General features: G+C 44.2%; 1 protein-coding gene across 9 annotated transcripts in view; it reads left to right on the forward strand.

Moving 5' to 3' along the window:
* Positions 1 to 26,730, forward strand: part of MTCL1 (microtubule crosslinking factor 1) — a 140,320-nt gene that overhangs the window by 70,768 nt on the left and 42,822 nt on the right. For 4 of the 9 annotated variants that reach the window (XM_053663534.1, XM_053663536.1, XM_037147470.2 and 1 more), the window contains exons 4-7: positions 11,097 to 11,156; positions 12,307 to 12,384; positions 16,290 to 17,591; positions 18,709 to 18,864. In XM_053663534.1, coding sequence (XP_053519509.1) covers positions 11,097 to 11,156; positions 12,307 to 12,384; positions 16,290 to 17,591; positions 18,709 to 18,864 — 1,596 coding nt within the window. The remainder of the gene's footprint in view (positions 1 to 11,096; positions 11,157 to 12,306; positions 12,385 to 16,289; positions 17,592 to 18,708; positions 18,865 to 26,730) is intronic. The other 5 variants (XM_053663537.1, XM_037147471.2, XM_037147472.2 and 2 more) reach the window with 2 other exon arrangements.

Here is a 26,730-nt window from a genome sequence, read left to right on the forward strand (position 1 = left end):
CCCACACAAGGGCACATACAGCGCTCTGGTGAACCCAAGAGTAAGAGATGACTGACTGAACAAATGCCACATGGGCAGAACAAAGAGACCTCAACTCTGAGTCTCTGTGTTTTCTGTGGCCTCATCACTGTACCTCAGAGGCAGCTGTGGTGTGGTTGAGCTGACCACTCCAAAGTGAGGCAGGACTTCCTCGCTGCACCTCCTTGGCTACGTCAAGTACCTTTGCAAGCCTCACTTTGCTCCTGGTCAATGAGGGACTATGATTCCCATTGCCCATCCTGGAAAATGCAAATAGCAAGGTACTGTACACACCTCGTGGGGTATTCTTCCCTCTTCCCATTGTTTCTCTGGGGGATGCATCGCTCTTCCCAAACCCAATGTGCTGTGGGTGGGAGTGATGTCATTGAATGGTAGAATCAGAAAATCAAAGGATCAGAAGGGACCTGGGGCATCTGCTTTCATCATTGGACAGACTGTGGCTCAGAAGTGTAGGCATGCTGGCTTGTCAGAGATGAGCAATCTGCCCCAGTGGGGAACAGCCACAGCCGCAGAGGGTGCATCAGGGGAGGAAGCAGGATATAGCTTTCAAGCAGAAGGGACTTCCTTATTAAGCCTCCTTTACTCTGTCAACTCTGAAACCTTTAGAATCCAGCTTGATTGCATAAATAGATTTGCCCGCAGCCTGGGAGGAGCCATCCTAATAAGTGCTGCCATGAGTTTGAATAAAGGAGTTGAAAGGAGTTTACCTTGCTATACCCTTATCCTTTTATATACCTAGGTGAAGGTTTTCCAAATTGTTATAGCTTACACATAAAGATCGAACAACATCTGCATTTTCTCAGACCAGCATTTCATATGTGAAACTGGGTATAGATTTGGTGTCATTTAGAAGACAAAAAACTATACTGATGTGGCAATAACATCACAAAGCACATTTTGTACATAAGAAAAGTACATTGGTGAGCACTACAGCCTTGCATTTTGGCAGGGCCACACCATGGAGTGACACCTAATAGGAATGAACACCTTAATATTCAGTGAAGTTCTATCCCATGAGCCTGATCCACAGTGCTCCGTCCCCAGCAAGGCAGGAGCTGTCGGAGTCTCTGGAAGAGGAATAACTCTCATGTCCGTGCGTGTGTCAAAGGTGGGGGCAGCTGCTCAGGTTTCTTTGGTTGTCAGGCTGGCGCTCAATCCACTGAGCCAAACCAGCCAGGGCTACCTCAGGATTTCTTGGTGGCCACTCTGCTTTAGCTGTTGAGCTGTCGAGGGGCTGCTGTGGACATTCAATGATCTGGGTGCTTTAACACTGTCTGGGATGTGCTGGCTCACGAACATAATAATGCTAGCAGAAATAGTTATGGTTTAGGGCATCATGCTTCTTAGCCTATGTTCACAAAAGAAGACAGGATCACAGATGATAAAACTGGCTTCCTTGCTTTTATTCACCTAAACCTGGGGCTGTTTTCATTCTTCCACACAAAGCCTTTCCTAGCTAAAGTCTTGCCTGGGGCCCTCAGACCAGGGGGCAGGTCTAGGCAGGACTAAGTTTTGCAGGGAGTTCCTCCCTCCACTCTGCTGGGTGCTCATCCTTATCCCAAGACAGTATTGTGCTGTGGGCCCACCTTACCTTCTACTGGAAGCATCTTTATTTCCAGCCCCTACCACAGTGTCCCAAGAGCTCTCAGCCTCTAGGGGTTTCTCAGGCTACTTGAGCAGGTAGCATCCTGCCCCTTGCCCCACAGCTCAGTTACTGAACTTGCTTAGTTGAATCACCTTGCAGTCCCCTGAATGGTGGTGGAGGCTGTTAGACAGTTGAGAGAGCTTCTGCTCTGCAGGAATCGCAAAACCATGGGCAAGCATCCCCGCTCTCCCCTTGAATCACTTAGAGTGTGCCTTGTTGTTAAAGTTGGTAGTCCAAGTTGTCATGAGTTGGAGAGAATTGTTGAAGATTTATCCAAGGGGTAGGAATGGCTTTATGCAGAATGCTAACCAGTGACGCTTTTGAGGTTTCAGAGCATTTTGGTGGGTGATGAATGGAGCTGAGTGGTGGCTTCAGGTAACAGGGCTCTCAGCAGACTGGTCAGCAAGTTGGCCTCTGCCTGGTAGGGGAGCCTCTTGGAGAGGAAGCAGTCAGTTTGGTGATTAGAACCTCGGATCCATTTTCTGTCCCCAAATGTCCATTAGATCCTTCTCTGTTGGAAGATGTATCTGATGATCCCCAGCAGCAGAGAGCGAATCCTGCCTTGGGACTAACCCTCCAGTTCAGTTTCCTGTTCATTTCTGCCTTGTTTGAGGGCCCGAGATCAGTCTTGTCCATCGTTTCCGGCAAAGGCAACACAGTGTTAGGTTTAGTGGGGACATTTGCATTAGAATCAATTTCGTTGTCCTTAAACTATAACATCTTTTTTTATTTGAAAGAATAATACATATTAATTTTGACTATTTCAGAGAAATACAAAAAGTCTGTAAAGAAAAACATGAAGTTATCCATAATTCTACTACTTATTGACAAGACCTCTTACATTTTAGTGTTTTTGCTTCCAAACATTCCAAAGACAAAAATATTTAATCTTAAATTATATTTACATCTTTAATCTTGCATTTCAAATGTTGGCATTTAATAAAAGATTACTCATGTCATTTAAAATTTTCAGTAATCATAATTTTAATGGCTATACAGTAGCATATCAATTGTTTTCTGCGCAATCAGAAACATTATGTGCATGATGTTATTCTTTCCAACATGATGACAATTTTCAAATACAGTGAAGCTTAAAGAATTTTGTAACAAATACCTATATATTCATCACCTACATTCTGCATTTTACCATATTTGATTTATCACATATCTATTATCCATCTGCCACTCTATTAACCCATCTTATTTTTGACATTGAAAATAAATTGTAGACACATTCACTTTTTCTGTACACGTTAACTAGAGCTTAATTTTTGCAGACACTTTGGGTTAATTTATATGTACTGAAATGTACATATCTTAGATATACTGAGTTTTGACAAATGTGTACATAAATTTTAATAATGTGATAGTACACTATGATTTAGAACATTATGCAAAATCAAATAGAAGGTTCAAGGGGTATCATGGCAGATTATTAGGAAGTTGTATCACAGGTAATTCAGAATTTTCCCCTATGTTCTTTTGTTTGAAAGCTAAATAAACAAACAAAATTACTAAATATCTTCTCATGTTACAGGTGCCTGAAAAACAGTGAGTGATAGATTTTTTTCTGGAAAGGGGGCAACATTTTGTGTGTGTGTGTGTGTGTGTGTGTGTGTGAAATACTGGCATTTAATAAAAAATTACTCATGTCACTTAAAATTTTCAGTAATCATAATTTTTAATGGCTATATAGTATTGTATCAACTTATTGGTCACCTGCTAAGTGAGTGAACAGAGACTTCTGAAATGTGGGCTCTAATTTCATATTTCATGTAATGCTTGGTGGTGTGGCTGAGTGCCTGCACAGAGCTGCACATGAAGATGGGAACTCCTACAGTTTGGGAGAAGGATGCTTAGTTTTTGGTGTAGTCATTATGGTTTTGCAATGGTCATGATTTTCTATTTTTCTTTCTGCATACTAAGGGTAACTTACAGTTTTATTTTATCATCTTAGTTTCATTTATTTTATCATGTTTGGTTGAACATGATAAACATTTTATCATGTTTTAGCATGTTTTAGCCAGCAATTTTCCAGTCGTTAGGCCTCAAAATATGTGTCTCTAAGGTTTAAAATGAACCAACTAGCCCACGTTGTATCACATTCCTCAATGTGCAGCGACCTGTCATTTTTTATTATCATGTCCTTTCCCAGGAGAAAGCACCATTGGTAGGCAGGGTGTGCTGGGGTCTCTGTGTGTTCCAGGTGGGCCTCACAGCCTGGACAGTGTGGCTCTGGCCTTCCCTCTCTTGGTCTTGGCTGCCTGGACTCCTAATCCAGCTCTGACTTTTAGAGGAAGAAAGAAAGGGATAGAAATGTCAATGTGTGGTTGCCTCTCACATGCCCCTTTTATGGCTGTACCTTTCTTCAGCCTAAGAGTCTCAATATAATTCTCCTCCTCTTCTCATTTACTTTGTGGTATTTTGTCTCTGGTAATAGTTTTATACCTTTTCCAAATAAGGACTTTTGCTCTCTGCAGCTCAGATCCTTTCAGAAACAATTCGAGTGCCAACAAGTATTCTACGACTATGAGGTATCTTGTGAGCAGAGCAATTTGCAACCATTCCTAGAATAGTTCTTTGTGCTCTTTCTCTAAAGAAAGGAGAGATGCATTGGATGAGAAAACCCAGCAGTGAGGGGCTTTGAAGACTTGAGAAAACAAAGAGAAAAACAGCCCTTATTGGGTGATTGGGTTGTGGGAGGCCTGAGGTCAGAGGCAAGGGTTGGAGTCAGAGTCAGGGTGGTGCCCCATCTCCATGTCTGGGGCACCTTGGAACATTACCTAAGTTCTGTGTTTTCTTGTCTGTTAGTGATAATAGTATATGCCTCTCAGGGTTCTCATGAGAATGCAATGAAATTAGACGAGCGAAGAAAGAGTTCAGCATTGTGCCTGGCACATGTAAGTGCCCAACAAATGGTATCGATAGTTAATATCATATTGTCCTCCCAGGCAGGGCCAAAGAGACAGGGTTTCTTTCCCTCTATGGCCATGGAGGTTTTATTTTTATTTTTTATTATATTTTATTTATTATGCTTTTAAAGTCCTGATTTTTCCCCCTTTGCCCTCCACCACGCACCCCCCCTCAGGCAATCCCCCCCACCATTGTTCATGACCATAGGTCACACATACAAGTTCTTTGGCTAGTCCATTTCCTATACTGTATCTTACATCCCCATGGCTATTCTGTAACTACCTATTTGTACTTCTTAATCCCCTTACTTCTTCACCCAATCCCACCTGGCAACCATTGAAACACTCTATATCCATGATTCTGTCTCCATTCTTGTGTGCTTAGTGTGGTTTTTTTTTTTAAAGATTTATTTATTTATTTATTTATTTATTTATTTATTTATTTATTTATTTATTTTAGGCATAGGGGAAGGGAGGAAGAAAGAAAGAGATAGAAATGTCAATGTGTGGTTGCCTCTCACATGCCCCTTACTGGGACCTGACCTGGCCCACAACCCAGGCATGTGCCCTGACTGGGAACCAACCTGGTGACCCTCTGGCTTGCAGGCCGGCACTCAATCCACTGAGCCACACCAGCCAGAGATGTTTTTTTAGATTCAATTGTTAATAGATGTGCATATATTGCCATTTTATTGTTCATAGCTCTGATATTCTTCTATTTCATAAATAAATCCCTTTAAGATTTCATTTAATACTGGTTTGGTGATGATGAACTTTAGTTTTTTCTTGTCTGAGAAGCTCTTTATGTGCCCTTCAACTCTGAATGATAGCTTTTCTGAGTAGAGCAATCTTGGCTATAGGTCCCTGCTTTTCATGACTGTGGATATTTCTTGCCAATTCCTTGTAGCCTGCAGTTTGTTTTGAGAAATTAGCTGACACTCTTATGGAAACTCCCTTGTAGGTAAATAACTTGTTTTCTCTTGCTGCTTTTAAGGGTCTCTCTTTGTATTTAACCCTTGGCATTTTAATTATGATGTGTCTTGGGACTCAGCCTTTTTGGGTCCATCTTGTTTTGGACTCTCTGTGCTTCCTGGACGTGCATGTCTATTTCCTTCACCAAATTAGGGAAATTTTCTTGCACTGCTTTTTCAGATTTCCAATTTCTTGCTGTTTCTCTTCTCCTTCTGTCCCCCCTATTATGTGACTGTTGGGCCTCTTGAAGTTGTCCTAGAGGCTGCTTATAGTATCCGAAATTTTTTGGATTATTTTTTCTTCTTGTTGTTCTGATTGTTTATTTTTTGCTTCCTTATGTTCCAAATAATTGATTTGATTCTCAGCTTCATCCACTCTATTATTGTTTCCCTATAAATTGTTCTTTATTTCAATTAGTATACACTTCGTTTCTGACTGGATCTTTTTTATGCTTTTGAGGTCCTCACTAAGTTGCCGAGGAGGATTTTCCATGGAATCCAAGGGGAGTTTATGTTTACTGGGTCCTGCAGTGTAACTGGTGCAACTGATTTTGGTGGAAGGCTGTGAGTCCATGCCATGAAGGGGTCTAGTCTCCCTGGGAGTTGTTTTAGGGGCAATTTGAGAACAGGCAAGGGCAGGGGGCATCTTCCAGTCAAGACCCGGTGCTTCTAGCTGAAGGAGAAGCTGATAGTTCTTATTCTCTGTATCTTGTAACACTCAAGTGAAAACTTTAATATGGGTAAGAGAATCTTGATAACTTCCTCCTAAAAGGAAGAAGACTTATGGACTGTTGTTTTCTTATTCTGATTTTATAATTGGATTATAAATCAACGCAAAAAATCTAGGCAACTTTCTAAATAGTAAGAATCTGTAAGAATTCTGAAAATCATCTACCTATATTGGTATCCTCTTTTCCATATAGACTCACAATTTACAGCATCCTAATTTATATTTGCCTCCTTTTATCACCAATCTGAATTTTAAGGCCAGAATCTGTCTCTGAAAATACTTCAGCAATCAAGAGCCTGTTTGTTTTCTGAGACTGGTTGGAAGAAACTGACTACCTTAAAATGGAAAACATTAAGAATTGATAAAGAAGTTCAAATAACTGCCTGACTTCATATTTTATTCAATCATTTAATACTCAGCAAATGCATCACACTTAGATGGATTCAGTTTGGGTCCAGAAATCTTTTTTTTTCCCTTTTTTATAGGAATTTAGAGTTGATTTTCTGGCAGTTGACCAGACTAAAAAGAAAGAGTAGAATTAAAAAGTGGTCACATCCTCATTCTGTGTTCCATTTATTTGATAGTCTGCATTTTTCCCTCTCCCTTATTGTCTCATCTTTGAGTCATCCAGAGGAATGAACCACTCATGAATAGTGTTCATACAAGTTCCCTACACCCAGGGTTCCTTGGCCACTATGCTGGTGAGCTGGGGAGGAGACTGCACCCCAGGCTAGGGGCCTCAGGACTGCTTAGAACTTGGTGAGGGAGCCATATGCCCCCGACCTGCAGTGCAATGGGGTACCTGGCCTGTTCCTCAATCTTTAGGGGGATTCTTGGTCATTTTAAACATGACCAAGTTGTATGCGTAGTTTATACCTCAAGGACCAGCTAATGAAAACAATTTCTAATGATGGAAAAAAGCCCAAGAAGTTGGCAGATAACTTCTGATGAAGCTCCACTGCAGTCCAACATGGGAGATCAGTGGTGGCCTCTTCTTCTGTCACCTCTTTAAAGTACAGATTTCTGTTTTGCAAAAGAAATAGTATTTATAGTAGATACTTTGGAGACTCTGAAAACCCACAAAAATTGAAATCACCTTTAATTCTATCACCTGAAGATGATCACTATTAACATTTTAATACATATTTCTACAGTCTACTTTTCTAACAAACACAGGTAACACATACATATATTTAGATTCTATTAGCTGTAAATTGAAGTCACAAAACATATGCTGTTTGTCAGCTATATTTTTCTTTTAATGTATTGTATTTCCTGAATCTTTCAGTATTCTTCAAAAACATCATGTTCATAACCTTCACAGTCTTTATTTACTATTGTAAAAGGTGCCGTGATGAGCATTCTTACCCATAAATGTTTGCATATATTTCTGCATTTTTCCTTAGGGTGCATTCCCAGAGGTAGAACTACTGGGTCACAATATATGCATTTGTGAGGCTGTGTTGCCCACCTGAAATGCTGCAGGGCCCCTCACTCTTACAGATCTGTGGTAACACCCACCACTGTGGACACTTGCTAATAACACTTGGGGCCATACTTATTTCAGTCTGTTAATTTTTTAGCGAAAAAATGGTATCTTCTTGTTTTAATGGCTGATTGTGTGTTTATTGGCCATTTGCTTATTTTCTTATGAAAGTGGCTTTCCTATTGCTTGCCAAATATTACTCTTTTGTCTACCTTGTGTTAGAAAATTTTTTCCATTTTTGTCATTTGCTTTTTAATACTGTAAATGGTTTCTTTTGATATATAAAAATTAAAAGTCTTACTAATCCATTCTATCAATATTTTTTATTAGATGCTTTGGCTTTTGTTTCTGTGTTTATAAAGGCCATGTCTCAAGAGCAAGTAGAAATCCATCACTTTTCCTTCTAGTTTATTTATGATATCCTAAATCTATATTTTTAAAATTCATCAGGAGATTTTTGATATGTGATAGGGATCTCACTATTTTTTTTTCCTGTTAGACAGTCCCCCCCCCACTGTTTTAAAATGCTGCCTCTATCAATTGTTAATATCTTACAAAGTTTCACATTTGTTTCTGAGCTTCATTTTGTTCCATTGATCTGTCTATTCTTGTTACCAGCACCAAACCATCATATTATATTTTTGTACCTAATAGTATATAACCTATGGTCATCATTCTTCCTTTTAAAGTGTTTTTCGCTGTTTTTACCCATCTATTTTTCTAGCTCAGAGGTGAACAAACTTTCTGAAAAGGGCCAGACAGTAAATATTTTAGTCACTGCAGACCATATGGTTTGTCACAGCTCAGTTCTGCCCTTATAGCAGAAGCCGCCACAGGCAGTAGTGCAGGAGGCCGTGCGTCAGAAAGACCTAGTTATAGAACAGGCTGTGGGTCCATTGTCCCGAGGGCCATAGTTTGCCAGCCCTGTTCTAGATGAATTTTTGAATCATTTCGTCAAGTCCTTCTATCAGCTTACCTCCCTCACCAATAAACAAAAGTTGTTTGTGTGTATATAGATATCCTTATACGCACAAATACTTTTTGTGTGCCTGTGTACCTATATCACATTGTATACACATTATATATTATATGTATATATGGAGACAAAGAAGAATTTGGCTAAAATGTTACCATATTATAAAATGATTTCGGAGAAATGTGACATCTTTATAATATAACATCTTCTTATCAGATACCACCAAGTATTGCTTTATGTTTATCACCAAAGTTTCTTTTGTGTAGGTCCTTCAAATTTCTGGTTAACCTTAATCCTTGCAGTGGTTTTCATCACAGTTGTCACTGTGGCTGGGATCTGCGTTGCCCACTCCGTAATTCGCTAGAAGAATTGCAGGACTCAGAGGCTGTTGTGTGCAGAGCTCAGCAAGGGGAAGAGACCCCTCAGCTGGGTGGGGAGAATGCGCTCTGGCACATTGCTGGCTCCCTCCCATCAGGAGGGCGCACCCAGACTGTGCTCCTTCCTCCCACCCCACGATGCAGCCACCCACGAATCTGCATCAATTTTCAGGAACTACTGTCTCTACTCTTAGCTGTCATCTCACTTCTAGACCATTTTCTTGCAGCGTAGGCAGAATGTTTTCTGTTCTTTGGGAGAATGTGACGCAGTGTGGGGCTCACGGAAGGTGGGTTCCCTGCACTCCCCTTCTTGATTGCCCCAGAATTATGTCCCTGAGGTTGAAGCTTTGGGACCAGTCTCTGTCCCTGCTTCTTTATGGTAACTCTTCCCTGTGGGGAGTCACCGGAGTGTTCACCTCACTCAGCTCACTCTGATCAAAGAAACTCCACTGCTGCGGGAAGAATCTTGGAAAACCTGCTCATTCTGGGGAAGACTCAAGCCTTTAAGACTTGCTTACCTTAACCTGTCAGAAGAGACTGGTTCTCTTTGTGGTGTGACCTTGCCTTTACCAAAAAGCCTAAAGGAAACAAAGCCACTTCTGCAGAGGCATCAGCGACAAGCTTCCACACCCGCCTCGGTTGGCCAGGGATGCCCACACCCATGCTGATTCTATCACCATTTCATCCCTTCTCTCAATTATATTTTTCTCCTCTCAGACCTCCAGCCTCCTACAGGCTCAGGGAGACTAGAATTTTGTTTCTGAACCTTGAAATTCATTCAGTAAGTGGCATGGCCTAGTCTTCTGTGTGAGACAGTTAAATGTAAACAGAACTAAGTCAATTAGCTTAAGGTCTGACTGTTAATATAGGTGACTTGCATAAGAGCCTCTTTTCCCAGCTGTTTCGGTATGTGGGTTGCAGCAAAGGAACGAAGCAGGGAGGGCTCTGAGTCCACCTCAAGTTGAGTTCCCAGAGGACCCTGGTCCCTGCTTCAGTTTAGGGTGAAGCAACAGAACCGTGGGGGTTCTGTTGGCCGTCAGGGAGAATCTCTTCTCGTTCACAGGATTGCCAAGGTCTGAGGGATAGCCAGCCACCTTAACGTTCCATACTGCTTTCTTCCAGCTGGTCTCAGGATCACATGATTTCTCTTGGGTTTCAAATTCTTGCGTCTTCCCCTGGGATGCTTCTCGCTCTTCTTCCAATCAGTTCTTTGTGTCTTCATACTTCACTGTGGCAGGAACTGTCCGCCTCCATGTTAAACCGCTTCAGACACCCTTGTCCTTTTTATTTATAGTTATGTTTATGTTTCAGACACATTTCTTGCCTGTAGCAGGCAAAGGTGCACTGTAATGTATATAAAGCTAGGTAGGGGCCCAACCCACTGAAGGACATGATCAAAGCCACATCACAAATGACTAAATTATGAATTCTCTTAGATTCTTAAGATGTAGGCTTCATCATGAATTAAGAGTGGGTTATTCATGAAGAAGGTTTTTTTCCATAAATGATCCCCCCTCCTCACTTTTCTCCCTCCTACCAATTTTTTTTTAATCTGGCCATTTACTTATAGGCATTCAGGAAACATCAAATCATTTTGATATTAGCTCAAACTTACTAGCTTCATAATTAGAAAGATAAGACAGCCCCAGAAATATTACATGTTTATTTCCAAAACTTTTAACCTTTCCCTCCTCTTCTTGTCTTCCCTTCACTGGTGTATTTTCTCCAAATCACCCCTTTTGTAAATGAAACAGAATAACTGAGGAATACCTGAAATGTAATAATTAGGATTTAAATTCTCTTAGGATTCAAAGATCTCACCAACCTACTTAGCTGCCTTGAAACGTTGACTCTAAGTGGTTACTGATTCCAGTGGGAAAAAAGGGACCTCTGTCCTTGTGCGTGTCCCCTCCCCGCCAGTGTGACCCCTCTGTAACAGAGTCCCTTGGATCTATTTCAGAGTTCCCTGAAACGAAGAGGCAGTCGGGAAACATACAAAGAAAAGAAAACCTTTAACCAGGTAAGCAGAAGTTTCTTTCTAATGTTATAGCTCCTTACAAGGCAATCATCTCATTTTGAATTTTCTTTTAAAATGTTAATGTTGCCTTTAAAATATTCAAAGAAGCATTACCTGCCAAAAAAATTGAACTCACTCAAAACCTCCATGGGTGAAACTTTTCTTTGCAAATAGCTTCTCCTTTTTTTGCTTCTTGCACCAATAAGCTGGTTATTCCTTCAAGAAAGAGAACAGACCGGCTTTGTGTGAGGCAGAATTTGGTGCAGTTCGGGGATCTGGCAGTGCCCGTACTGGTAAAAGTGCTTTGGCTTTCAAAGTCATTCAGACAGTAAACTGGTACAACTCTAGAAAGTTTGGCACTGTAGTGGTAGGTCATTCATAACATACTGTTTTGAGCATTTTTTTTATATGTGCAAGATGACCAGTATTCTAAATGTCCTAAGTGAAAGTAAAATGTTCTCACTGAAAGATGGTGAAAGTGTCGCCCCTCCTATGTACACAGTATGTGTTCTTTGGGGCTTTCTTAGCTTTTCTGGTACATGCTTTACTGGATTCCTTTCTTCTGTAAAAAAAAAAAATCTCTGCCAGTGTTAGGTGTTGGGGAGAACAATGGCATTATTGGGATATCAGGTCCCCAAGCTCCCCGAGCAAGTAGTAATTAGAGAGACGCGGTGAGTGCGGGTAACTGAGAGCTCTGCTGGCCCAGCCCTGTGAACTCCACACTGATTCCTTTGGGTTTCTCCATTCTCCAAACTCACTGATTCCCCAGAGTACCCTTCAAGGAGGGCCAGGCCGTGTGAACAGCAGGAATGCCAGAGATTAACTGTCCCCTTCCACCTTCTCTGCTCCCCAGTCTCACTCCGGCATTCACTGATAATGGGGGAATTGAAATCTACCATCCCACCACTGGGCGCTTGAGCCCTCCGGGGCTTCCAGTATGTTTCAGTGTACTGGCTCTTGACCAGGGAAGATCTTTTCCTTAAAAGGGTAACTGCCACCCCATTCTGGAAGGGACAACATGGCACCTGTGAGTAAATCAGGCTGAGAATAGCCACTGCTGCCCCTCAGGAGTGTTTGTGAAGTCATGGGCACTGGGAGTGTGTCCAGTGCCCCCAAAGCCTGCAGTGTCATTGAGAAAGGAGTTTCTGTCCAGCAGAGTGGTGGAATGGAGCGCCTTGGGAACTGCAGGTCTGCAACCAAAACCCAAAGGAAACCGGCACCCCGGCGCAAGGTAGGAACATAAGCAGTCAGCGTTTGGGGTGCTGGCTACACATCAGACTTGCAAGCCAAAGAATATATACCAGTAGTGATATATTTTTGTTGCTTGACAAGGCCCTTCTGGCTGGTGGTGGCGGTGGTGGTGGTCCTGTGTGTGTTCTCCCCCATGCCATGCTTGCCTTCTCTGCTTGCCACAGGGACAGTGCCATGTGGAAAGTTTGACTCAACCTTCTGCTTTCATACTGCATTCCTGGAGCTAGCTATCTGATGATCTCTTGAACTCAGAGCTTGATATCCTTCAGCTTAGGATTCAGCCTAGACCCCTCCCCCAGAGTTTTGGCAGAGTGGAAGAAAGTCTGTGGTTACAAGATAAGATGGGTAGCCGGCCTCCCGCTGCTTTGGCTGAGGCTGTGATTCTCCATCTTGTTAGAGGAGTAACTTCCCACCCCCAGAACAGCCTGAGGCCAGCTCGCCTGGCCTCCCCAGCCCCCACGCCGGCCCCAGAAGGCGCAGCACATTCTCCAGCCACTTCAAGGCTGGCCCCTTTGTGAAATGCACACTTTCCCTTGGCTTCAAAGATTGTCATTTTTTCAAAACCTGCTTTGTTCTTGGTGGCAGGCCTGATAACGCATGGGTGTTTAGTAGAAATGACAGCTTGCTTTAATCATATGTAAAAATTCCTGCTGTGTGTATAGTTCTTTCTTTAAGGAACAAGAAGACTTTTTGGATACTTTATCAACCCTCAGGTAATTTGGAATTGGACCCCCATAAGAATCTGTTATAGAGTCTTGCTTCTTAAACTAACCCAGATTTAGGTTCAAGGAGATGGAGGAGAATGGTTCTGGTTTGCGGTCAGACCTGTGGGGAGGGCGGATAGAAGGGCAGTGGTTCAGGGTTCAAGGTTTCCATAAATCAAGGCAATTTGTGGGCTTTTTAGGATTTTCCTACTCCAAACACTTTTAACCAAGCATTTCAGAACCCTTGTGGAAGGTGTGGGTTCCATGTGTCTCTCAGAGATCCTACCCACTTCCTCAACTTCTCAGTTCCACTTTTGGGGGAAGGAGGGATCGCCTGAGACTTCCCAAACTTGATTTGGGTTAAAAGCTGCCTGAACTGAGCAGGTAATTCAGCCCCTCATTGATTCTTTCTCAACCTGGCCTCCCGTATCAGCGCCTCACCAATTGCAAGTTTCCATGGAGGCAAGGTCAGGCTGTTGACCACAACAGGTGGTCTTGCCAGCCTCTGGGTCTGCCCAGGCTGGAAGTGGACAGAGGATGGAGTTCCTTGTGACTGGCGACACAGTCTTCCATGACCTCTGCCACCATCCTCAGGTACAAAGGTGAATTTCTCCACTTCAAGGTGGAGATAGGATTACTTAGATGACTTTGGACAAAGGACAAGCACTAGCTATCAGTGTAGTGATGGGGCCAAGGGCACTGCCTTGTTTCCCTGTCCCAGGCTTTTTACTCTCAAACTAATCCATTTACAAAGTATTGACAGTCTATCTCCATTGATTTCTTGGGAATCTAGGTTTAACACAAAATTGGAAAGGTACTTTTGATTGTTTACTTTAGAAAGTTTTATGAAGTTGAGGTCATTTAAAAGTTACGTGCCATTTTATGGTACATAGTAGGAATTCAGTATTTACTGAAAGAATGAATAAATCAACAAGTAGCATGCTTTCCCATTAGAATTATTATTAATTATAATATATGTCTTTTATAGTTCATCTGTTCTATGTGGATATATATATATATATATATATATATATATATATATATATCATTGCCTGACCAGAGGCGATAACCCACTTTGCCCAGTGTGACTTGGCAGACAGCTTTATTTTCCAGTTATTCACAGAAATCCTTTTTATGTCTGTTTAACCCTCTAAAACCCAAGCTCTTAATGGGATAAGTTCTTAGAACACAAAGACCATACACTGTTCCCATTGGTGTTTATACATTGCTCTCTGATGCACAGGGGTGGAAAAAGAAAGCAGAATTACAGGCTTCTTCCCCTAATATTAATTGCATTTCAGACAAAGCAGAAAGTTGATATCAGGATGATAGAGTATGCAGATTTATCATACAAACCACTCTGCTGTACATTATTTCATTTGACCTTCAAAACGACCTTGTGATCGAGTGAGGATCCTGCTTTAGACATAATGAGACGATTCAGGAGGGCTCTGTGATCAGCCATGGTGCCAGGGACCGAAGGGGTGGAAGTGGGACTCGGTGGCATGTTTGACCCCAAGCTTGGAGGACTGATTTGTCCCCTGCTAAGGGGATGGCAGGGAGAGCACTGTCCCTCAGAAGATGACCAGATGGCACCGGGCCCTTCTCTCCATGCAGCACTGGCCCATAGTGGGCCTTGGATTTTTCCTCAAGTCTGACCTGTCAGATCACTTTTTAAAAGGATGTATGATACAGGGAAGAGGGCTCTGGGTGGGTGGAAGGATGAAAGTTGGGGGTCATGAAGAGAGGTTTAGGTTTTTCTATGTTTTTCTGACTAATGGTGAGAGTGTGGCAAAAAAAAAAGGCATAGAATGAGTGTAAAAGCTTTGTCAACTCCGCCAGGCACAAACTGATCTCAAAGAACTCATTCTCCCCCTGGGGGTTCACTTATTCCAGACATCGGTTTTATGACTCCCCCTCTGCTGAGGTTGATGGGTTTGACTGCCCTCAAGCTTGCTGTTGAGTTCTCTGTGTGCTGAAGTCTTTGTCCCCGTGACAGCCCTTTGAAACTTTTGATAGCCAGTCAAAGAGGAGTGACTCATGACAGTTGTCATTTTTCCCATTCACTGAATATGATAGAAAACCTTTGTGCAAGCCCAAATCAAAGTTCATGTAGCTTCAAGGCTTTGAGACCTGCACTGTGAAGGCAGAGTCAACTTTCCAATTGGCCAAAAAGTGCCCTCTTGACCTCAGCCAAACAGTGTGGGCATTCAGCAGCAGAAAGTCTGTTTTGGTGACCCCCAGAATCCTCTGGTATTCCAACAAGAACCACTTTTCAGGTTTTGAAACACTTACCTTCTTGCCCTGGGTTTCTGAGTTTACTTTCCTGCTGTGTTATAGCAACTAAAGGGAGCGGAACGTAACCCAGGGCTCTGAAGTTGCACTTGCATGGAGGAAGGTTGTGAGTAACTCAGGTGTTCAGATTTGCAGTAACCAATTCATACTAACTGTCAAGGCTTGATACTTACTCCACACCCTGACTCCCAAAGCACCTCCATGCCTGTCATCTCATAATTTTGTCCTCATGCCATCCTTGTGATACACAGGGGATAGAGAGCCCAGGGGAGGGGGAGAACTGAATTGCCATATCTCAGTTTCTCAGCAAGTCAGTGGAAAACCTGGCACTGATTTGATGTCACCTGACCTCCCCCTCCTGCTAATACCTGTGCGTTGCTGACCACTTGGGATGAGGGAAGTCTGCACCGTAGAGGGAGTGAGTGGCAACAGGTAGAAGTGGCTACTGAAGCCCGTCTGCCTGCACCAGGCTTAGCAAGGGGTCCTGCTTACTCCCTCCGATGCTGATGATTAGTCAGATTGGCCCACGAGGTAACGAGGATCACCCATCACCAGTGGGTGTTGAGTCTTGTTTCATTTTCACATTCTTCACTCATCACCTGTATGATGGTTTTCGTGTGCACGTTTCTTCCAAACTAATTATTTAGTTTCTTTTGTTTTTGTGACAAAGCAGCAGACGGCAGGCCTTGGCCACGTCCCCTCTGCTAAGGCCCCAGCTCCCCTTGGCTTTGTTTCGGCCCCTTCTACTGTAACTGACACACTGACAAGAAGATAGGTGTTTTGTGTTTGTATGTGTGTTGGGGGCGAGGTGCAAGGGAGATCATCGTAAACATGAACATTTGGTATTTTCAAATAACCCTACTCTTGGGCTGTTCTTTCCTGGCAGGATGACAGTGCTGATTTGAAATGCCAGCTTCAGTTTGCCAAAGAGGAAGGTTCCCTGATGCGCAAAAAGATGGCCAAGTTGGGGAGGGAGAAGGATGAGCTGGAGCAGGAGCTCCAGAAATATAAGGCCCTATATGGTGACGTGGACAGCCCTCTGCCCACAGGGGAAGCCGGTGGGCCTCCCAGCACTAGGGAGGCTGAGCTGAAGCTGCGGCTGAAGTTGGTGGAGGAAGAAGCCAACATCTTGGGCCGAAAGATTGTGGAGCTGGAAGTGGAGAACCGAGGCCTCAAAGCGGAGATGGAGGACCTGCGGGGCCAGGAAGAGCGAGAGGGCCCAGGTCGGGACCACATCACAGCCATTCCTACCTCACCCTTTGGTGACTCCCTGGAGTCCTCGTCAGAGCTCCGCCGTCACCTGCAGTTTGTGGAGGAGGAAGCAGAGCTGCTTCGAAGGTCCATATCTGAGATTGAAGACCACAACCGGCAGCTGACTCATGAGCTAAGCAAGTTCAAGTTTGAACCACGGCCAGAGCCCGGGTGGCTGGCAGAAGGTGGAGGCAAGGGCATGGGTGGTGGGGCTTCCCTGCAGGAGGAGCTGAAGGCTGCCCAGCTGCAGATCAGCGAACTGAGCGGGAAGGTGCTGAAGCTACAGTATGAGAACCGGGTGCTGCTGTCCAATGTCCAGCGCTATGATCTGGCTGCCCACCTAGGCCTGCGTGCCCTAAGTCCCCGGGACAGTGACGCTGACAGTGACACAGGCAAGAAGGAGAGTGATGGGGAGGAAGGCCGCCTACATCAGCCCAAGCGGGAGGGCCCCATTGGCGGCGAAAGTGACTCGGAAGAGGTATTCGAAAAGACGTCGGGCTTCAGCAGCGGAAAACCGTCAGAGGCCAGCGAGCCGTGTCCGGCAGAGGTCCTAAGGGCCAGGGAGGACTCTGAATGCTTGGTGAGCATAAAGCACGAGGCTGAGCAGCTAGAACGGACCATGGAGAGCCTCATCATGGACACCAATGGCTTTGTGGACGACCTGGCCTCACCAGGGACTGGCTTTCAGGGAGAGGGGGGCAAGAAGGAGCCCCAGCTGCTGGGGACCATCAATGCCAGGATGAAGGCTTTCCGGAAAGAGCTCCAGACCTTCCTGGAGCAGGTGAACCAGATTGGGGATGGCCTAAGGGAGCGCCTGGAAGGCTTGTCCCCATTGCCCCACCTCACGGAGTCTTCTAGCTTCCTCTCTACCGTGACCTCCGTGTCCCGGGACTCCCCCATCGGGAACCTGGGGAAGGAGCTGGTCCCAGACTTGCAGGTAAGGGGGCTCCTGGCTCTGCCTCCCTGCTCAGTTTTGCTCTTCCTCCTCCTTGCTGGCATTGCTGCACTTGAACTCATTCTGCTCACGGCTGCTTGGTTATGATTTCAAACCTGCATTGTACTAAAGCCTCAAGTGTCAACCAAATCCTTTCTATTGGTTGGGGTTTTTTTAAGTTCTCTTTTATTTCTTTGTTCTTTTCCCCCTTTTCCTCTCTTATTTTTAACTGCATCGTTGCTCTTGGCTTAGAGGTCCTCCCTCATGACACAAGGCTAATCCCAATGGAGGCGATAGGGATCGACTGTGCAGTCCGTCCTTTCTCCTTTTTTGGTGTCTCAGACGACTGGCTGTCCTGATGAAGAAGCAAAGAGGAGTTTAAAACAAAATGAAAACTCATTTCACAGTCAGGAGAATTAGCAGACTCGCTCAGGAGCATTTGCAACCCTACTTGGGTTTATTGCCGAAGGGACACAGTGCAGTTGTGAAAGGCCCTGGGCAGCCAGGCCTGCCACTCCCACTGGAAGATGAGCCAGAGTGGGGGAGAGGAGCACGGTTCTGAGAAAAGGATGGTTTTGATGGAAAATCTCGCTGCCAGCTTGCTCCCCCCGCCCTCCCTGAGCTGGGGGTGAGGGCGGAGTGGAGTAGCCGTCCCAGGACTGCTCTCCTGTGCATCGTCCTTGGGTGCATGACCCAGCTGCCGCCCTGGATTATGGCTTTGGCTGCTCGACCACAAGCCAGGATGGAGGAGCCTTGTTTCCGTATCCTTCAGGGGTAGTGTGCTTGCGGTTATGTCTGTGACTCATGCATCCCCATTGCATGCGCCTCATAACCAGTGTTTTGCATTCTTCCCCTCTTCTCTCTTTTTGCTTTTCAGATCTTTCAGCCCATCATTTTGCTCATCCTCATTTCGGTTCTGTTCTCTTCACTCTCTTATGCCACTGTGTTTAAGTTGGTTTTTCTATTCATGCTTTTCTTCATCTGGTAGTGTTCTCAGTCTTCTACCTTACCCATTTTTGTTTTCTTTATCCTCCCTCCCCACCCTACCCCCACCCTCTGATCCTTGGTGTTTTATTTAAAAATTTAAAAAAACAACCAAATCCCTCCATGCACCTAACAGTCCAAACTGAGAGATCAGATGGAGTGGCAGCTGGGCCAGGAGCGAGGGACCGAGCGGGAGCACCTGCCCCTCCGAGCCTCGCGGGAGCTGCACCGTCGAGCTGATGGGGATGCCAGGAGCTGCAGGCCTGGAAGCCAGAGCTGTTTCAGTCTAGAGGTCAGCAAGCTGGTTGGTCCCACCAGCCACCCCCCCACCCCTTGCCCTCCTACCCCTCTCTCTGCCGTATAGGTGGCTCTGTGACATTTCCTGAGTCTGGGGCCCTTAGGGAGCATGGTGGGAGAGTATAGAACCAGGGGGATGTAACTGGAAGCAAACTGCACTGCATGCAGCCAGAATGGGAGGGTCTACACAGAGCGAATTCAGGGAACTGCCAGCACCCCTTGTCAGGCAGGCATCATCCCACCCATAGAACTGTGTCAGGACCTAGAGGCACCTGAACACAAGACTCAGGAGACTGATTTGTGAGCATCATCACCTGTCTTCTTGTCAGACGATAAAGAGATAAACCAAGCACTGTTTTTGCTAGTGTGGAGGAAACATCTTCCCCTGTGCCTCATGTTCACATCAGGGCTAGTGTCAGCACTGTCCACTAGCCAGTAGGAGAGTTGAGGAATGCACTCCTGACCGGGGGCTCTTCAGCAGGCTCCCATGTTGTCGTAGTAACCCCTTGTCAAACAAAGCCCTTAGCCACCACAGAGACTTCATTGTATGGAACAGTTGTTAGCAGTCCTGGCAGTGAAAAGCTCCTCCATGCAAATAATTCCACCCAGGACAGAAAGACAGGTGTTGCTAAGGAATAAGTCCCTGACTGATAGTGCTGGTCAAGGCAGGTTATCATAGCGTTAGAGCAACATATTCCAGAGGAGAAAATATCTGGGTAACGAATCTTAATTTATTAATTCTGGTGGGGGATGTTATCATTCAACTCTGAAGCTTCCTAGTGGCTCCCAAAGGGCAGAGTGGAGGGTGGGGCTCTCACACTTGGAAGCAAACAGAAGCTCCTTCTATAAGAAAGTCAGGCATTTGACTAGAAAATAAGCGGCACAGAGGCACTCAAGGCGGAGCCCATGGGCGTTTCGCTCAGCTTGTACCGAATGCCTTGTTAAGGCTGCAGGTCCCACTGTCAGAGGTGGCGGGGGGCAGCCAGCTTTGCCCAGACGTGAGTTCATATATCTTCAATCTGGGGCTTGTCTCTTGTCCTGTAAGAGCGTATGTCACATCTCTACCCTTGTTGACTGGGCACACAGTAACATGAAAATTGCCTCCGAAAAGCTTAAGTGAAACATAAACAGTTTTCAGAAACATGTTGTATAGTCCAACCATTCTTACCTAGTAAAATGGAACACTATGTATTTGGGATTTTCCCCAAATACGGATTCAGTGATGAGTTGTGTCTTGCCATTCTACGGAACTTTCACAGTAAGTGCCTTTGATAATAAACCCGTCCCCCACACAGGGTCTTCATCTGAGAACGCTGGTTGCTTGGGCCATAGCAAACTCACAGTTCTGTACATTTCAAATGGATCGAATGATCCATCTCCAAGACCAGGCTTAGGAAGACATATTTCCCAGCATTCAGTTCACACAGCAGCACTAGTAATGTCCAGCAGGCTGTCACGCTGTTCTGGAATCAACCCTGGCATGGCATCAGGGCTCTGGCTGGGCTCTGGCCCCACGGTGTCCATGACTAGCTCTTTCTCAGGGAACTGTCAGCCTGTTTCGTCATCTGTAAAATGGCCTGCCTGCTTGATGTGGTTATACATGGATGATTCTCAGAGCTGATGAGCTGTTCACTGAAAAATCACACTAAAATGTTCACTGAAAAATCACACTAAAATGCCACCTGAACGTCAAGTACGATTAATAAATGATGAGCGGTAGGTAATATGTCCCACCATTGAAGACTGCAGACAGGCAGGGGTATCAGAGCTGCCCTGGCCATGGGGCCAGTTTGCTCCGCCCACTGCAGCCCTTTTTCGTTCACTACTGGGGCTCCCCTGGTCTGCTACCAGGAGCACAGCTTGGCTGAAAATGGCAGCCCTCTTCTCTCCCATACACTCTTTGAAGAGAACTGCAGCTCCCTTCCCAAATGTGGCAATCATGCAAGACATATCACACACAACCCTGTTTAGTTAAACTCTGATAAAGTGTTGTGTGGTGCTAGGGCACTGATAAGTCTTCCTGTTGCATGCCACATCCATACATGTGCCGTAGTTTCAAAAACCGGCAACAGTTTCAGAAAGAAAGAGAAATACTGCATTGAATCAAACTGAATGTTCTAGGAAAGCTCATCTTCATAGGAGGGAGATTAGCAGAGTTAGTTGGTACCACATGGCAAGTCGGGATCGCCACACGATATAGCCCAGAAGGGAATGTCAGATCTATAGACTCACTGCCTCCTGCTGAGAATGAGAAAAATGAGGCCCGAGTGGAGGGCTGGCCGGTCCGCTCCCCAGGGTGTTGGCGGTAAAACTGGGTCTGGAACGTCCTGCTCGGGCCTGGTCAGTCCCTGCTGCCCAGTACTGCAGGGACTGGGTGGCACTGACACCCTCCCCAAACCCTCCGGGGACAGCTCTGTCTCCTTGGGGATATTTCTAAGCACGGGTCACTCAGGGAATTAATCGCATGGCCAGTGATGTTGCCATGGCCTATTTCTTATTTTTAAATACCTATCCAGTTTTCCATACTTTTATACATTTTAATGAGAACATTAAAAAAAATCACAGTGAAAGGCAGGGTCTAGGAAGCATCATTTTTTAGAAGGGAGAATAGTATGAATCAGAAATTAAACATCATTTGTGTGACTTTTTATTCACTAAGGCAATTCACACAGAAGAGAAAACCCAATTATGTATTTAAGCATGTTATATTTAAAAGTATTCTTTGAAGGTAACACTTTATTTTAGGACCACTTTGATAGCTTTTTATTTTTTTCTTGTATTTTGAGGAGCTGAATGTGGACCCTTGTAGCGTCTGGGTCTGGGAAGCCGCTGTGTTCCTCTGACAGACAGCTTGGTTTGGCCTTCGAGAATTACATTGGGTTAAAGAATGGTATGAGGACAGTTCTAGGGAGAACTCCTAAAGGCCTTTTAATGAGAACATCCCCAAATTCATTGCTTATAACTGCTTCCTGCGAGACTGTGATGGACATGGTCCACATAGCTCCCGGCAGCCTGCCCTAGAAGCTGCTCCTGTGGAAGACATGGCAGTGACTGGGGAAAAGGCAAACAGGACACTCTCATCCAGAATGAGGCCAAGAGTAAAGCTGTACTGGTAGCATATTTCTTTACTCCCTCTTGCAGTGCCCTTGAAATTACCACCATTGTCTGCACAAGCCAACTACTGCCACCTGCAAACCTTCTCCGGCTCTTTTGCCCTTAGTTCCCTGGGCAGGGAGTGGGGCCTGATAGGACACCTAGTATCAGTGGCTTAAAAGAAGAACTAACTTTCTAAATTCCAGCTGAGGTTTTAAAAAAGGATGGATTTCTCAAGTTCCATTTGTGAAATACCTTCTATGATTTTTTTTGCTATATAGATTTTCATATTTGGGGAAAGCGGGGAGAAGGTAAGTTCTTTTTTTTTTTTGAGAATTTAGATATTTTGGACAGGTTAAATTACTACTTATATTTATAGTACCAGTAGCAGCAATAACTACAAAATGAGAAAAATAAAATCTACGTTCTTACACAGAAGCATTTTAGCAAATAAATCCGTGAAGAAGAAGGCCTGCCTCCCAGATGGCACATGTACTAAGTGTGGGAAGGGAATGGTGTACCCCACACCCGGCCTGTTTAGCACAGTCACGTGCAGAGAAAGCTGAAGTCAGAATTCACTAACACTAACAGAGCCATTAATGCAAACACAGGAAAAAAAAGATTCAGAGGGAAAGTATTCCTGGGGCCTGTAGATATTAGCAAGATTCACGCACCAGATTCTTCCCTGACCTTACCACCATGAGAGATTTCCATTTAAGAGACAGCAATGTATAGAATATGTGGTTTGGAATGTTCAGGGCACCTTAAAAATAGTTCTTAATGAGAAGTAGCCAAGAAGGGCACTGGTCAGATTTCAAATATAAATGAAACCACGCCTGTTCCCAGAGGATTGAGTTTCTGCATCAGAGATCTCAAAGGGCTCTCTTCCCTAGCTCCCCCTTTATCCTTTAATCGACGAAGCTCACAGGGCATTTGTGAACACTTATGCCTCAGCTGTGACATACCAGCCATGGTAAAATGATGTGTGTGTGGTTCTATGCCAAGTATGTGCACACATGTGTTGACATCATATACCACTTTTGAAAGAAGCAGTAACAAAACTGGCCTGAACAAAATGGAACCCACCAGAATATGAAGTCATATGGGGAGGGAGTTGAGTAGAGTCCTAATGTGTAAGTAGCATTTTTAGGTATTAGAGTGTCTATCATGAAAAGCATCCCTTTCTTTTGTAGAATGAGATAATGTAGTTCTCTTAAGTGTGGGAAGTACATAATGTATAAGCCCCTTTCTCTGAAGTTGTCCAGGAAATTAGCAGTGGAAGTCAGTGTGGGACCCAGCCATGAGGGGAAAGCATGGGCAAAGGGTTTCAGAATGTGACCAGGAAAGCTGGTTGTGATGTTAAGATTTATAGGTCCTTGTAGCCTCAGAATCAGGTACAGATGGTATGTTTCAATAAACTGCCTTCATAGAGATGTCAAGATGAATTTGATGTATAATCAGAATCTTAGGTAAGTGGGCAAAGGATGATTTTAGAATAAAACCTTTGGGAACCTGGTAACAAAGGAAAGTATTTGTTTTCTAGAGGAAATCTATGTGTTACGTGAAAACTTCGGATGTATGTGACTGTGTGTGGTTGTGTGGCAATAGGATGATTCTGGACAAAAACTTTGGCAGTATGTAGCCTGTTTGCATTTTGTTTTTGTAACACTGGAGTGACGGTGTCTTGACTAGGGGCACTTAGCTGTCTATAGTTTTAGTATTCTGTCAGCAAAAATGAACAGTAAAGGAAGGTAAAACTTCTAATAGATGAGGAGGAACTAAAAGTTCTGTTGTTGACCAGTGTCCACAGACCCCACGGGAGCCACTGCAGGTAAGTCGGGGCCCCAGAGGAGCGACCCCACAGAATGTCAGTGGTCTTTTCTCTGATCCTTCAAAGGCATGGTGCAGACAGAGGAAGAGATTTTTAATCAAACGATGCCTGAAGTTCAAGACACATATGTTTGTTTAAAATTTAAAATGGTTTATATAATTATTTTTGAAGAGTAAAACCAAACTAAATAGTTTAGTGTAATAGATACAAACTAAACTAATAGATTTGTGCTTTTCTTAAAAGCTGAGTTTTATTAGGATGCCCAACGGGAGTTTTGGGTTACTACCATATGTGTTACAAACATGGAGGATTTTTACATTTGAAATTATAGAGTAACAGGTAACTGAGTGGCTGGGGTAGCCTGAAAATACTCCTGTGCAAAACAACTGAAGTGCCAGAAGGGAAGCCCCATGAAGGCAGGGCTTTGGGGCAACTTTGCTTATTGCTGTATCCCCAGTATAGTGTCTGGCACAATAGGTGCTTAATAGAGACTTGTTGAAGAAAATGCTACATAAAGTATAAAATGTCCCTGAAAATATATAGCTGAATTCCTGATGAAATTAGGAAAATCTCTAAGAGTTGAAATTGATTTAGGAATTGAAAACCAGAGCAGAGTTGGTGGCCTTTAGATGGTTAGGTTGGGGAGAGAGTTGCCAGAATTGGTATCTTTGAGTCTTATATTTTAACAGCTCTAAGAGAGTGGGAGATGAGGCTTTGGGCCCAACATGGGCAGGGAAAGAAATGAACCAGGACTTCCAGTCAAGATGGAGGCATAGGTAGACATGGTTTGCCTCCTTGCATAACCACAGCAAAAATTACAACTGAACTATAAAACAGCTATCACCCAGAATCATCAGAAAATCAAACCACATAATTAAAGAAGTCACATTCATCCAGACAGGTAGGAGGGGTGGAGACACAGACACACAGAACAGGTGGTCCCATACCCACATATATTAGACAAAAATCAGGAAGGATGTCTTGGGAGTGAGAGATCCTTGCCACACACCAGGCCCCAGGGTTCCAGTCCCAGGAAGATTAAGTCCCCATAACTTCTGCCTGTAAAAACCAGTGAAGGTTGGGGTGGCAGAAGAAACTCAGGATTCTAGACATCTTTTAAAGTGTCCACAACGCACTTGGGACTTACGCAGACTTACTCCCTCTGGGCTCCAGCACCAAGGCTGCAGCTTGAAGAGCACCAGTTGCATATAGGGAGAAACTGAAGTGTCCTGCATCAGGGCGAGTTCCGGAGGACAGCTGCCTCCTGGACAAAACTCCAGAGTCCAGGCAGCAGCCATTGTCCCTTTCCTGAGCCATAGAGCAGCAACACCATATCTGAGACTCCATCAGTCTGGTTTACATGAGTTGCCCTGCCCTGGTGATTGCCTGAGATTCTGCGCTTCTAACTTCCAGGTGCACTTTTCTACATTAGGCCATGCTACTAAGACAGAGAATCAAAGCAGCTCTCCCTAATACATAGAAACAAACATGGGGGGGGGCTGCCAAAATGAGGAGACAAGATAATGGACCAAAAGAAAGAACAGACCAAAACTCCAGAAAAAGAACTAGATGAAATGGATATAAGCAATCTGTTAGATACCAAGTTCAAAATACTGGTTATTAGGATGCTCAAGGAACTCATTGAGTACTTCAACAACATAAAAAGACCCAGGTAGAAGTAAAGGTTACACTAAGTGAAATAAAGAAAAATTTACAGGGAAACAACAGCAGAGTGTATGAAGCCAAGAATCAAATCAATGATTTGGAACACAAGCCCCCCCCCCCAAAAAAAAATTAATCAGAATATCAGGAAGAAAAAAGAATCCCCTACAATGAGGATAGGGTAAGGAGCCTCAGGGACAACTGCAGATGTACCAGCCTTTGAATCATAGGGGTGCTGGAAAGAGAAGAGGAAGACCATGAAAGTTGAAATCTGTATGAAAAAGCTAATGAAAGAAAATGCCCTAATTTTGTGAAGGAAATAGAGATACAAGTCCAGGAAGCACAGAGTCCCAAACAAGATGGATGCCAGAGGACCACACCAAGACACAATTAAAATGCCAAAAGTTAAAGAGAGTATCTTAAAAGCAGCAAGAGAAAAGCAGAGAGTTACCTACAAAGGAGTTCCCGTAGGACTGCCATCTGATTCCTCAAAAGAAATTTTGCAGGCAAGAAGTATTCAAAGTCATGAAAAACAAGGACCTTCAACCTAGATTGCTCTATCCAGCAAAGCCATTTAGAATCAAGGAGTTCAACATCACCAAGCCATTATTATATGAAATGTTAAAGGAGCTTGTTTAAGAAAAGACCAAAACTATGAACATTAAAATGTCAATATATTCACAACTGTCAACAATTTAAAAAAACAAACAGCTAATAAGCAGAACAGAAACAAAATTATAAATATGAAGATCATTTGGATCATTATCAGTTGGGAGGAGGAAGAGGGAAAATGGGGTAAACGGTATAGGGATTAAGAAGTACAAATTGGTGGGTACAGAATAGGTGGGGGTGGAGGGGATGTCAAGAACAGTAGAGGAAATGTAGTAGCCAAAGAACTTATGTGCATGACCTATGAACTAAGGGTGAGGGATTGCCAGAGGGAATTGGAGTTACTGTGTGGAGGAGGGCAAAGGGAGAAACATTAGGATACCTGCAATATCATAATCAATAAAATATACGTTTTTAGAAAATGAACCAGGATCCTCGAAGTGCTGCATGTTGTGAAGGCCAAACTGGAGAAATATCTGCCTCCTGGCAGAGGGAGGCAAGTGGACCTTGTCCACCAGTTGGGAGTCTGCCCCAAGTAACTGCAAGGACAGCCAACCTTGCCAAGATCAGGCACTGAATTGATGTCACCTGGAGGCCCAGGGATCCCCAAAGATTCTGTTGCTAGCTTCTGCAAACACAGAGCCCATCTGGAGTCACCTTCTCAGC

Source organism: Artibeus jamaicensis, unplaced genomic scaffold, assembly GCF_021234435.1.
Source record: "Artibeus jamaicensis isolate MK-2021 breed Jamaican fruit bat unplaced genomic scaffold, CSHL_Jam_final contig_3205, whole genome shotgun sequence".
Lineage (NCBI taxonomy): Eukaryota > Metazoa > Chordata > Mammalia > Chiroptera > Phyllostomidae > Artibeus > Artibeus jamaicensis.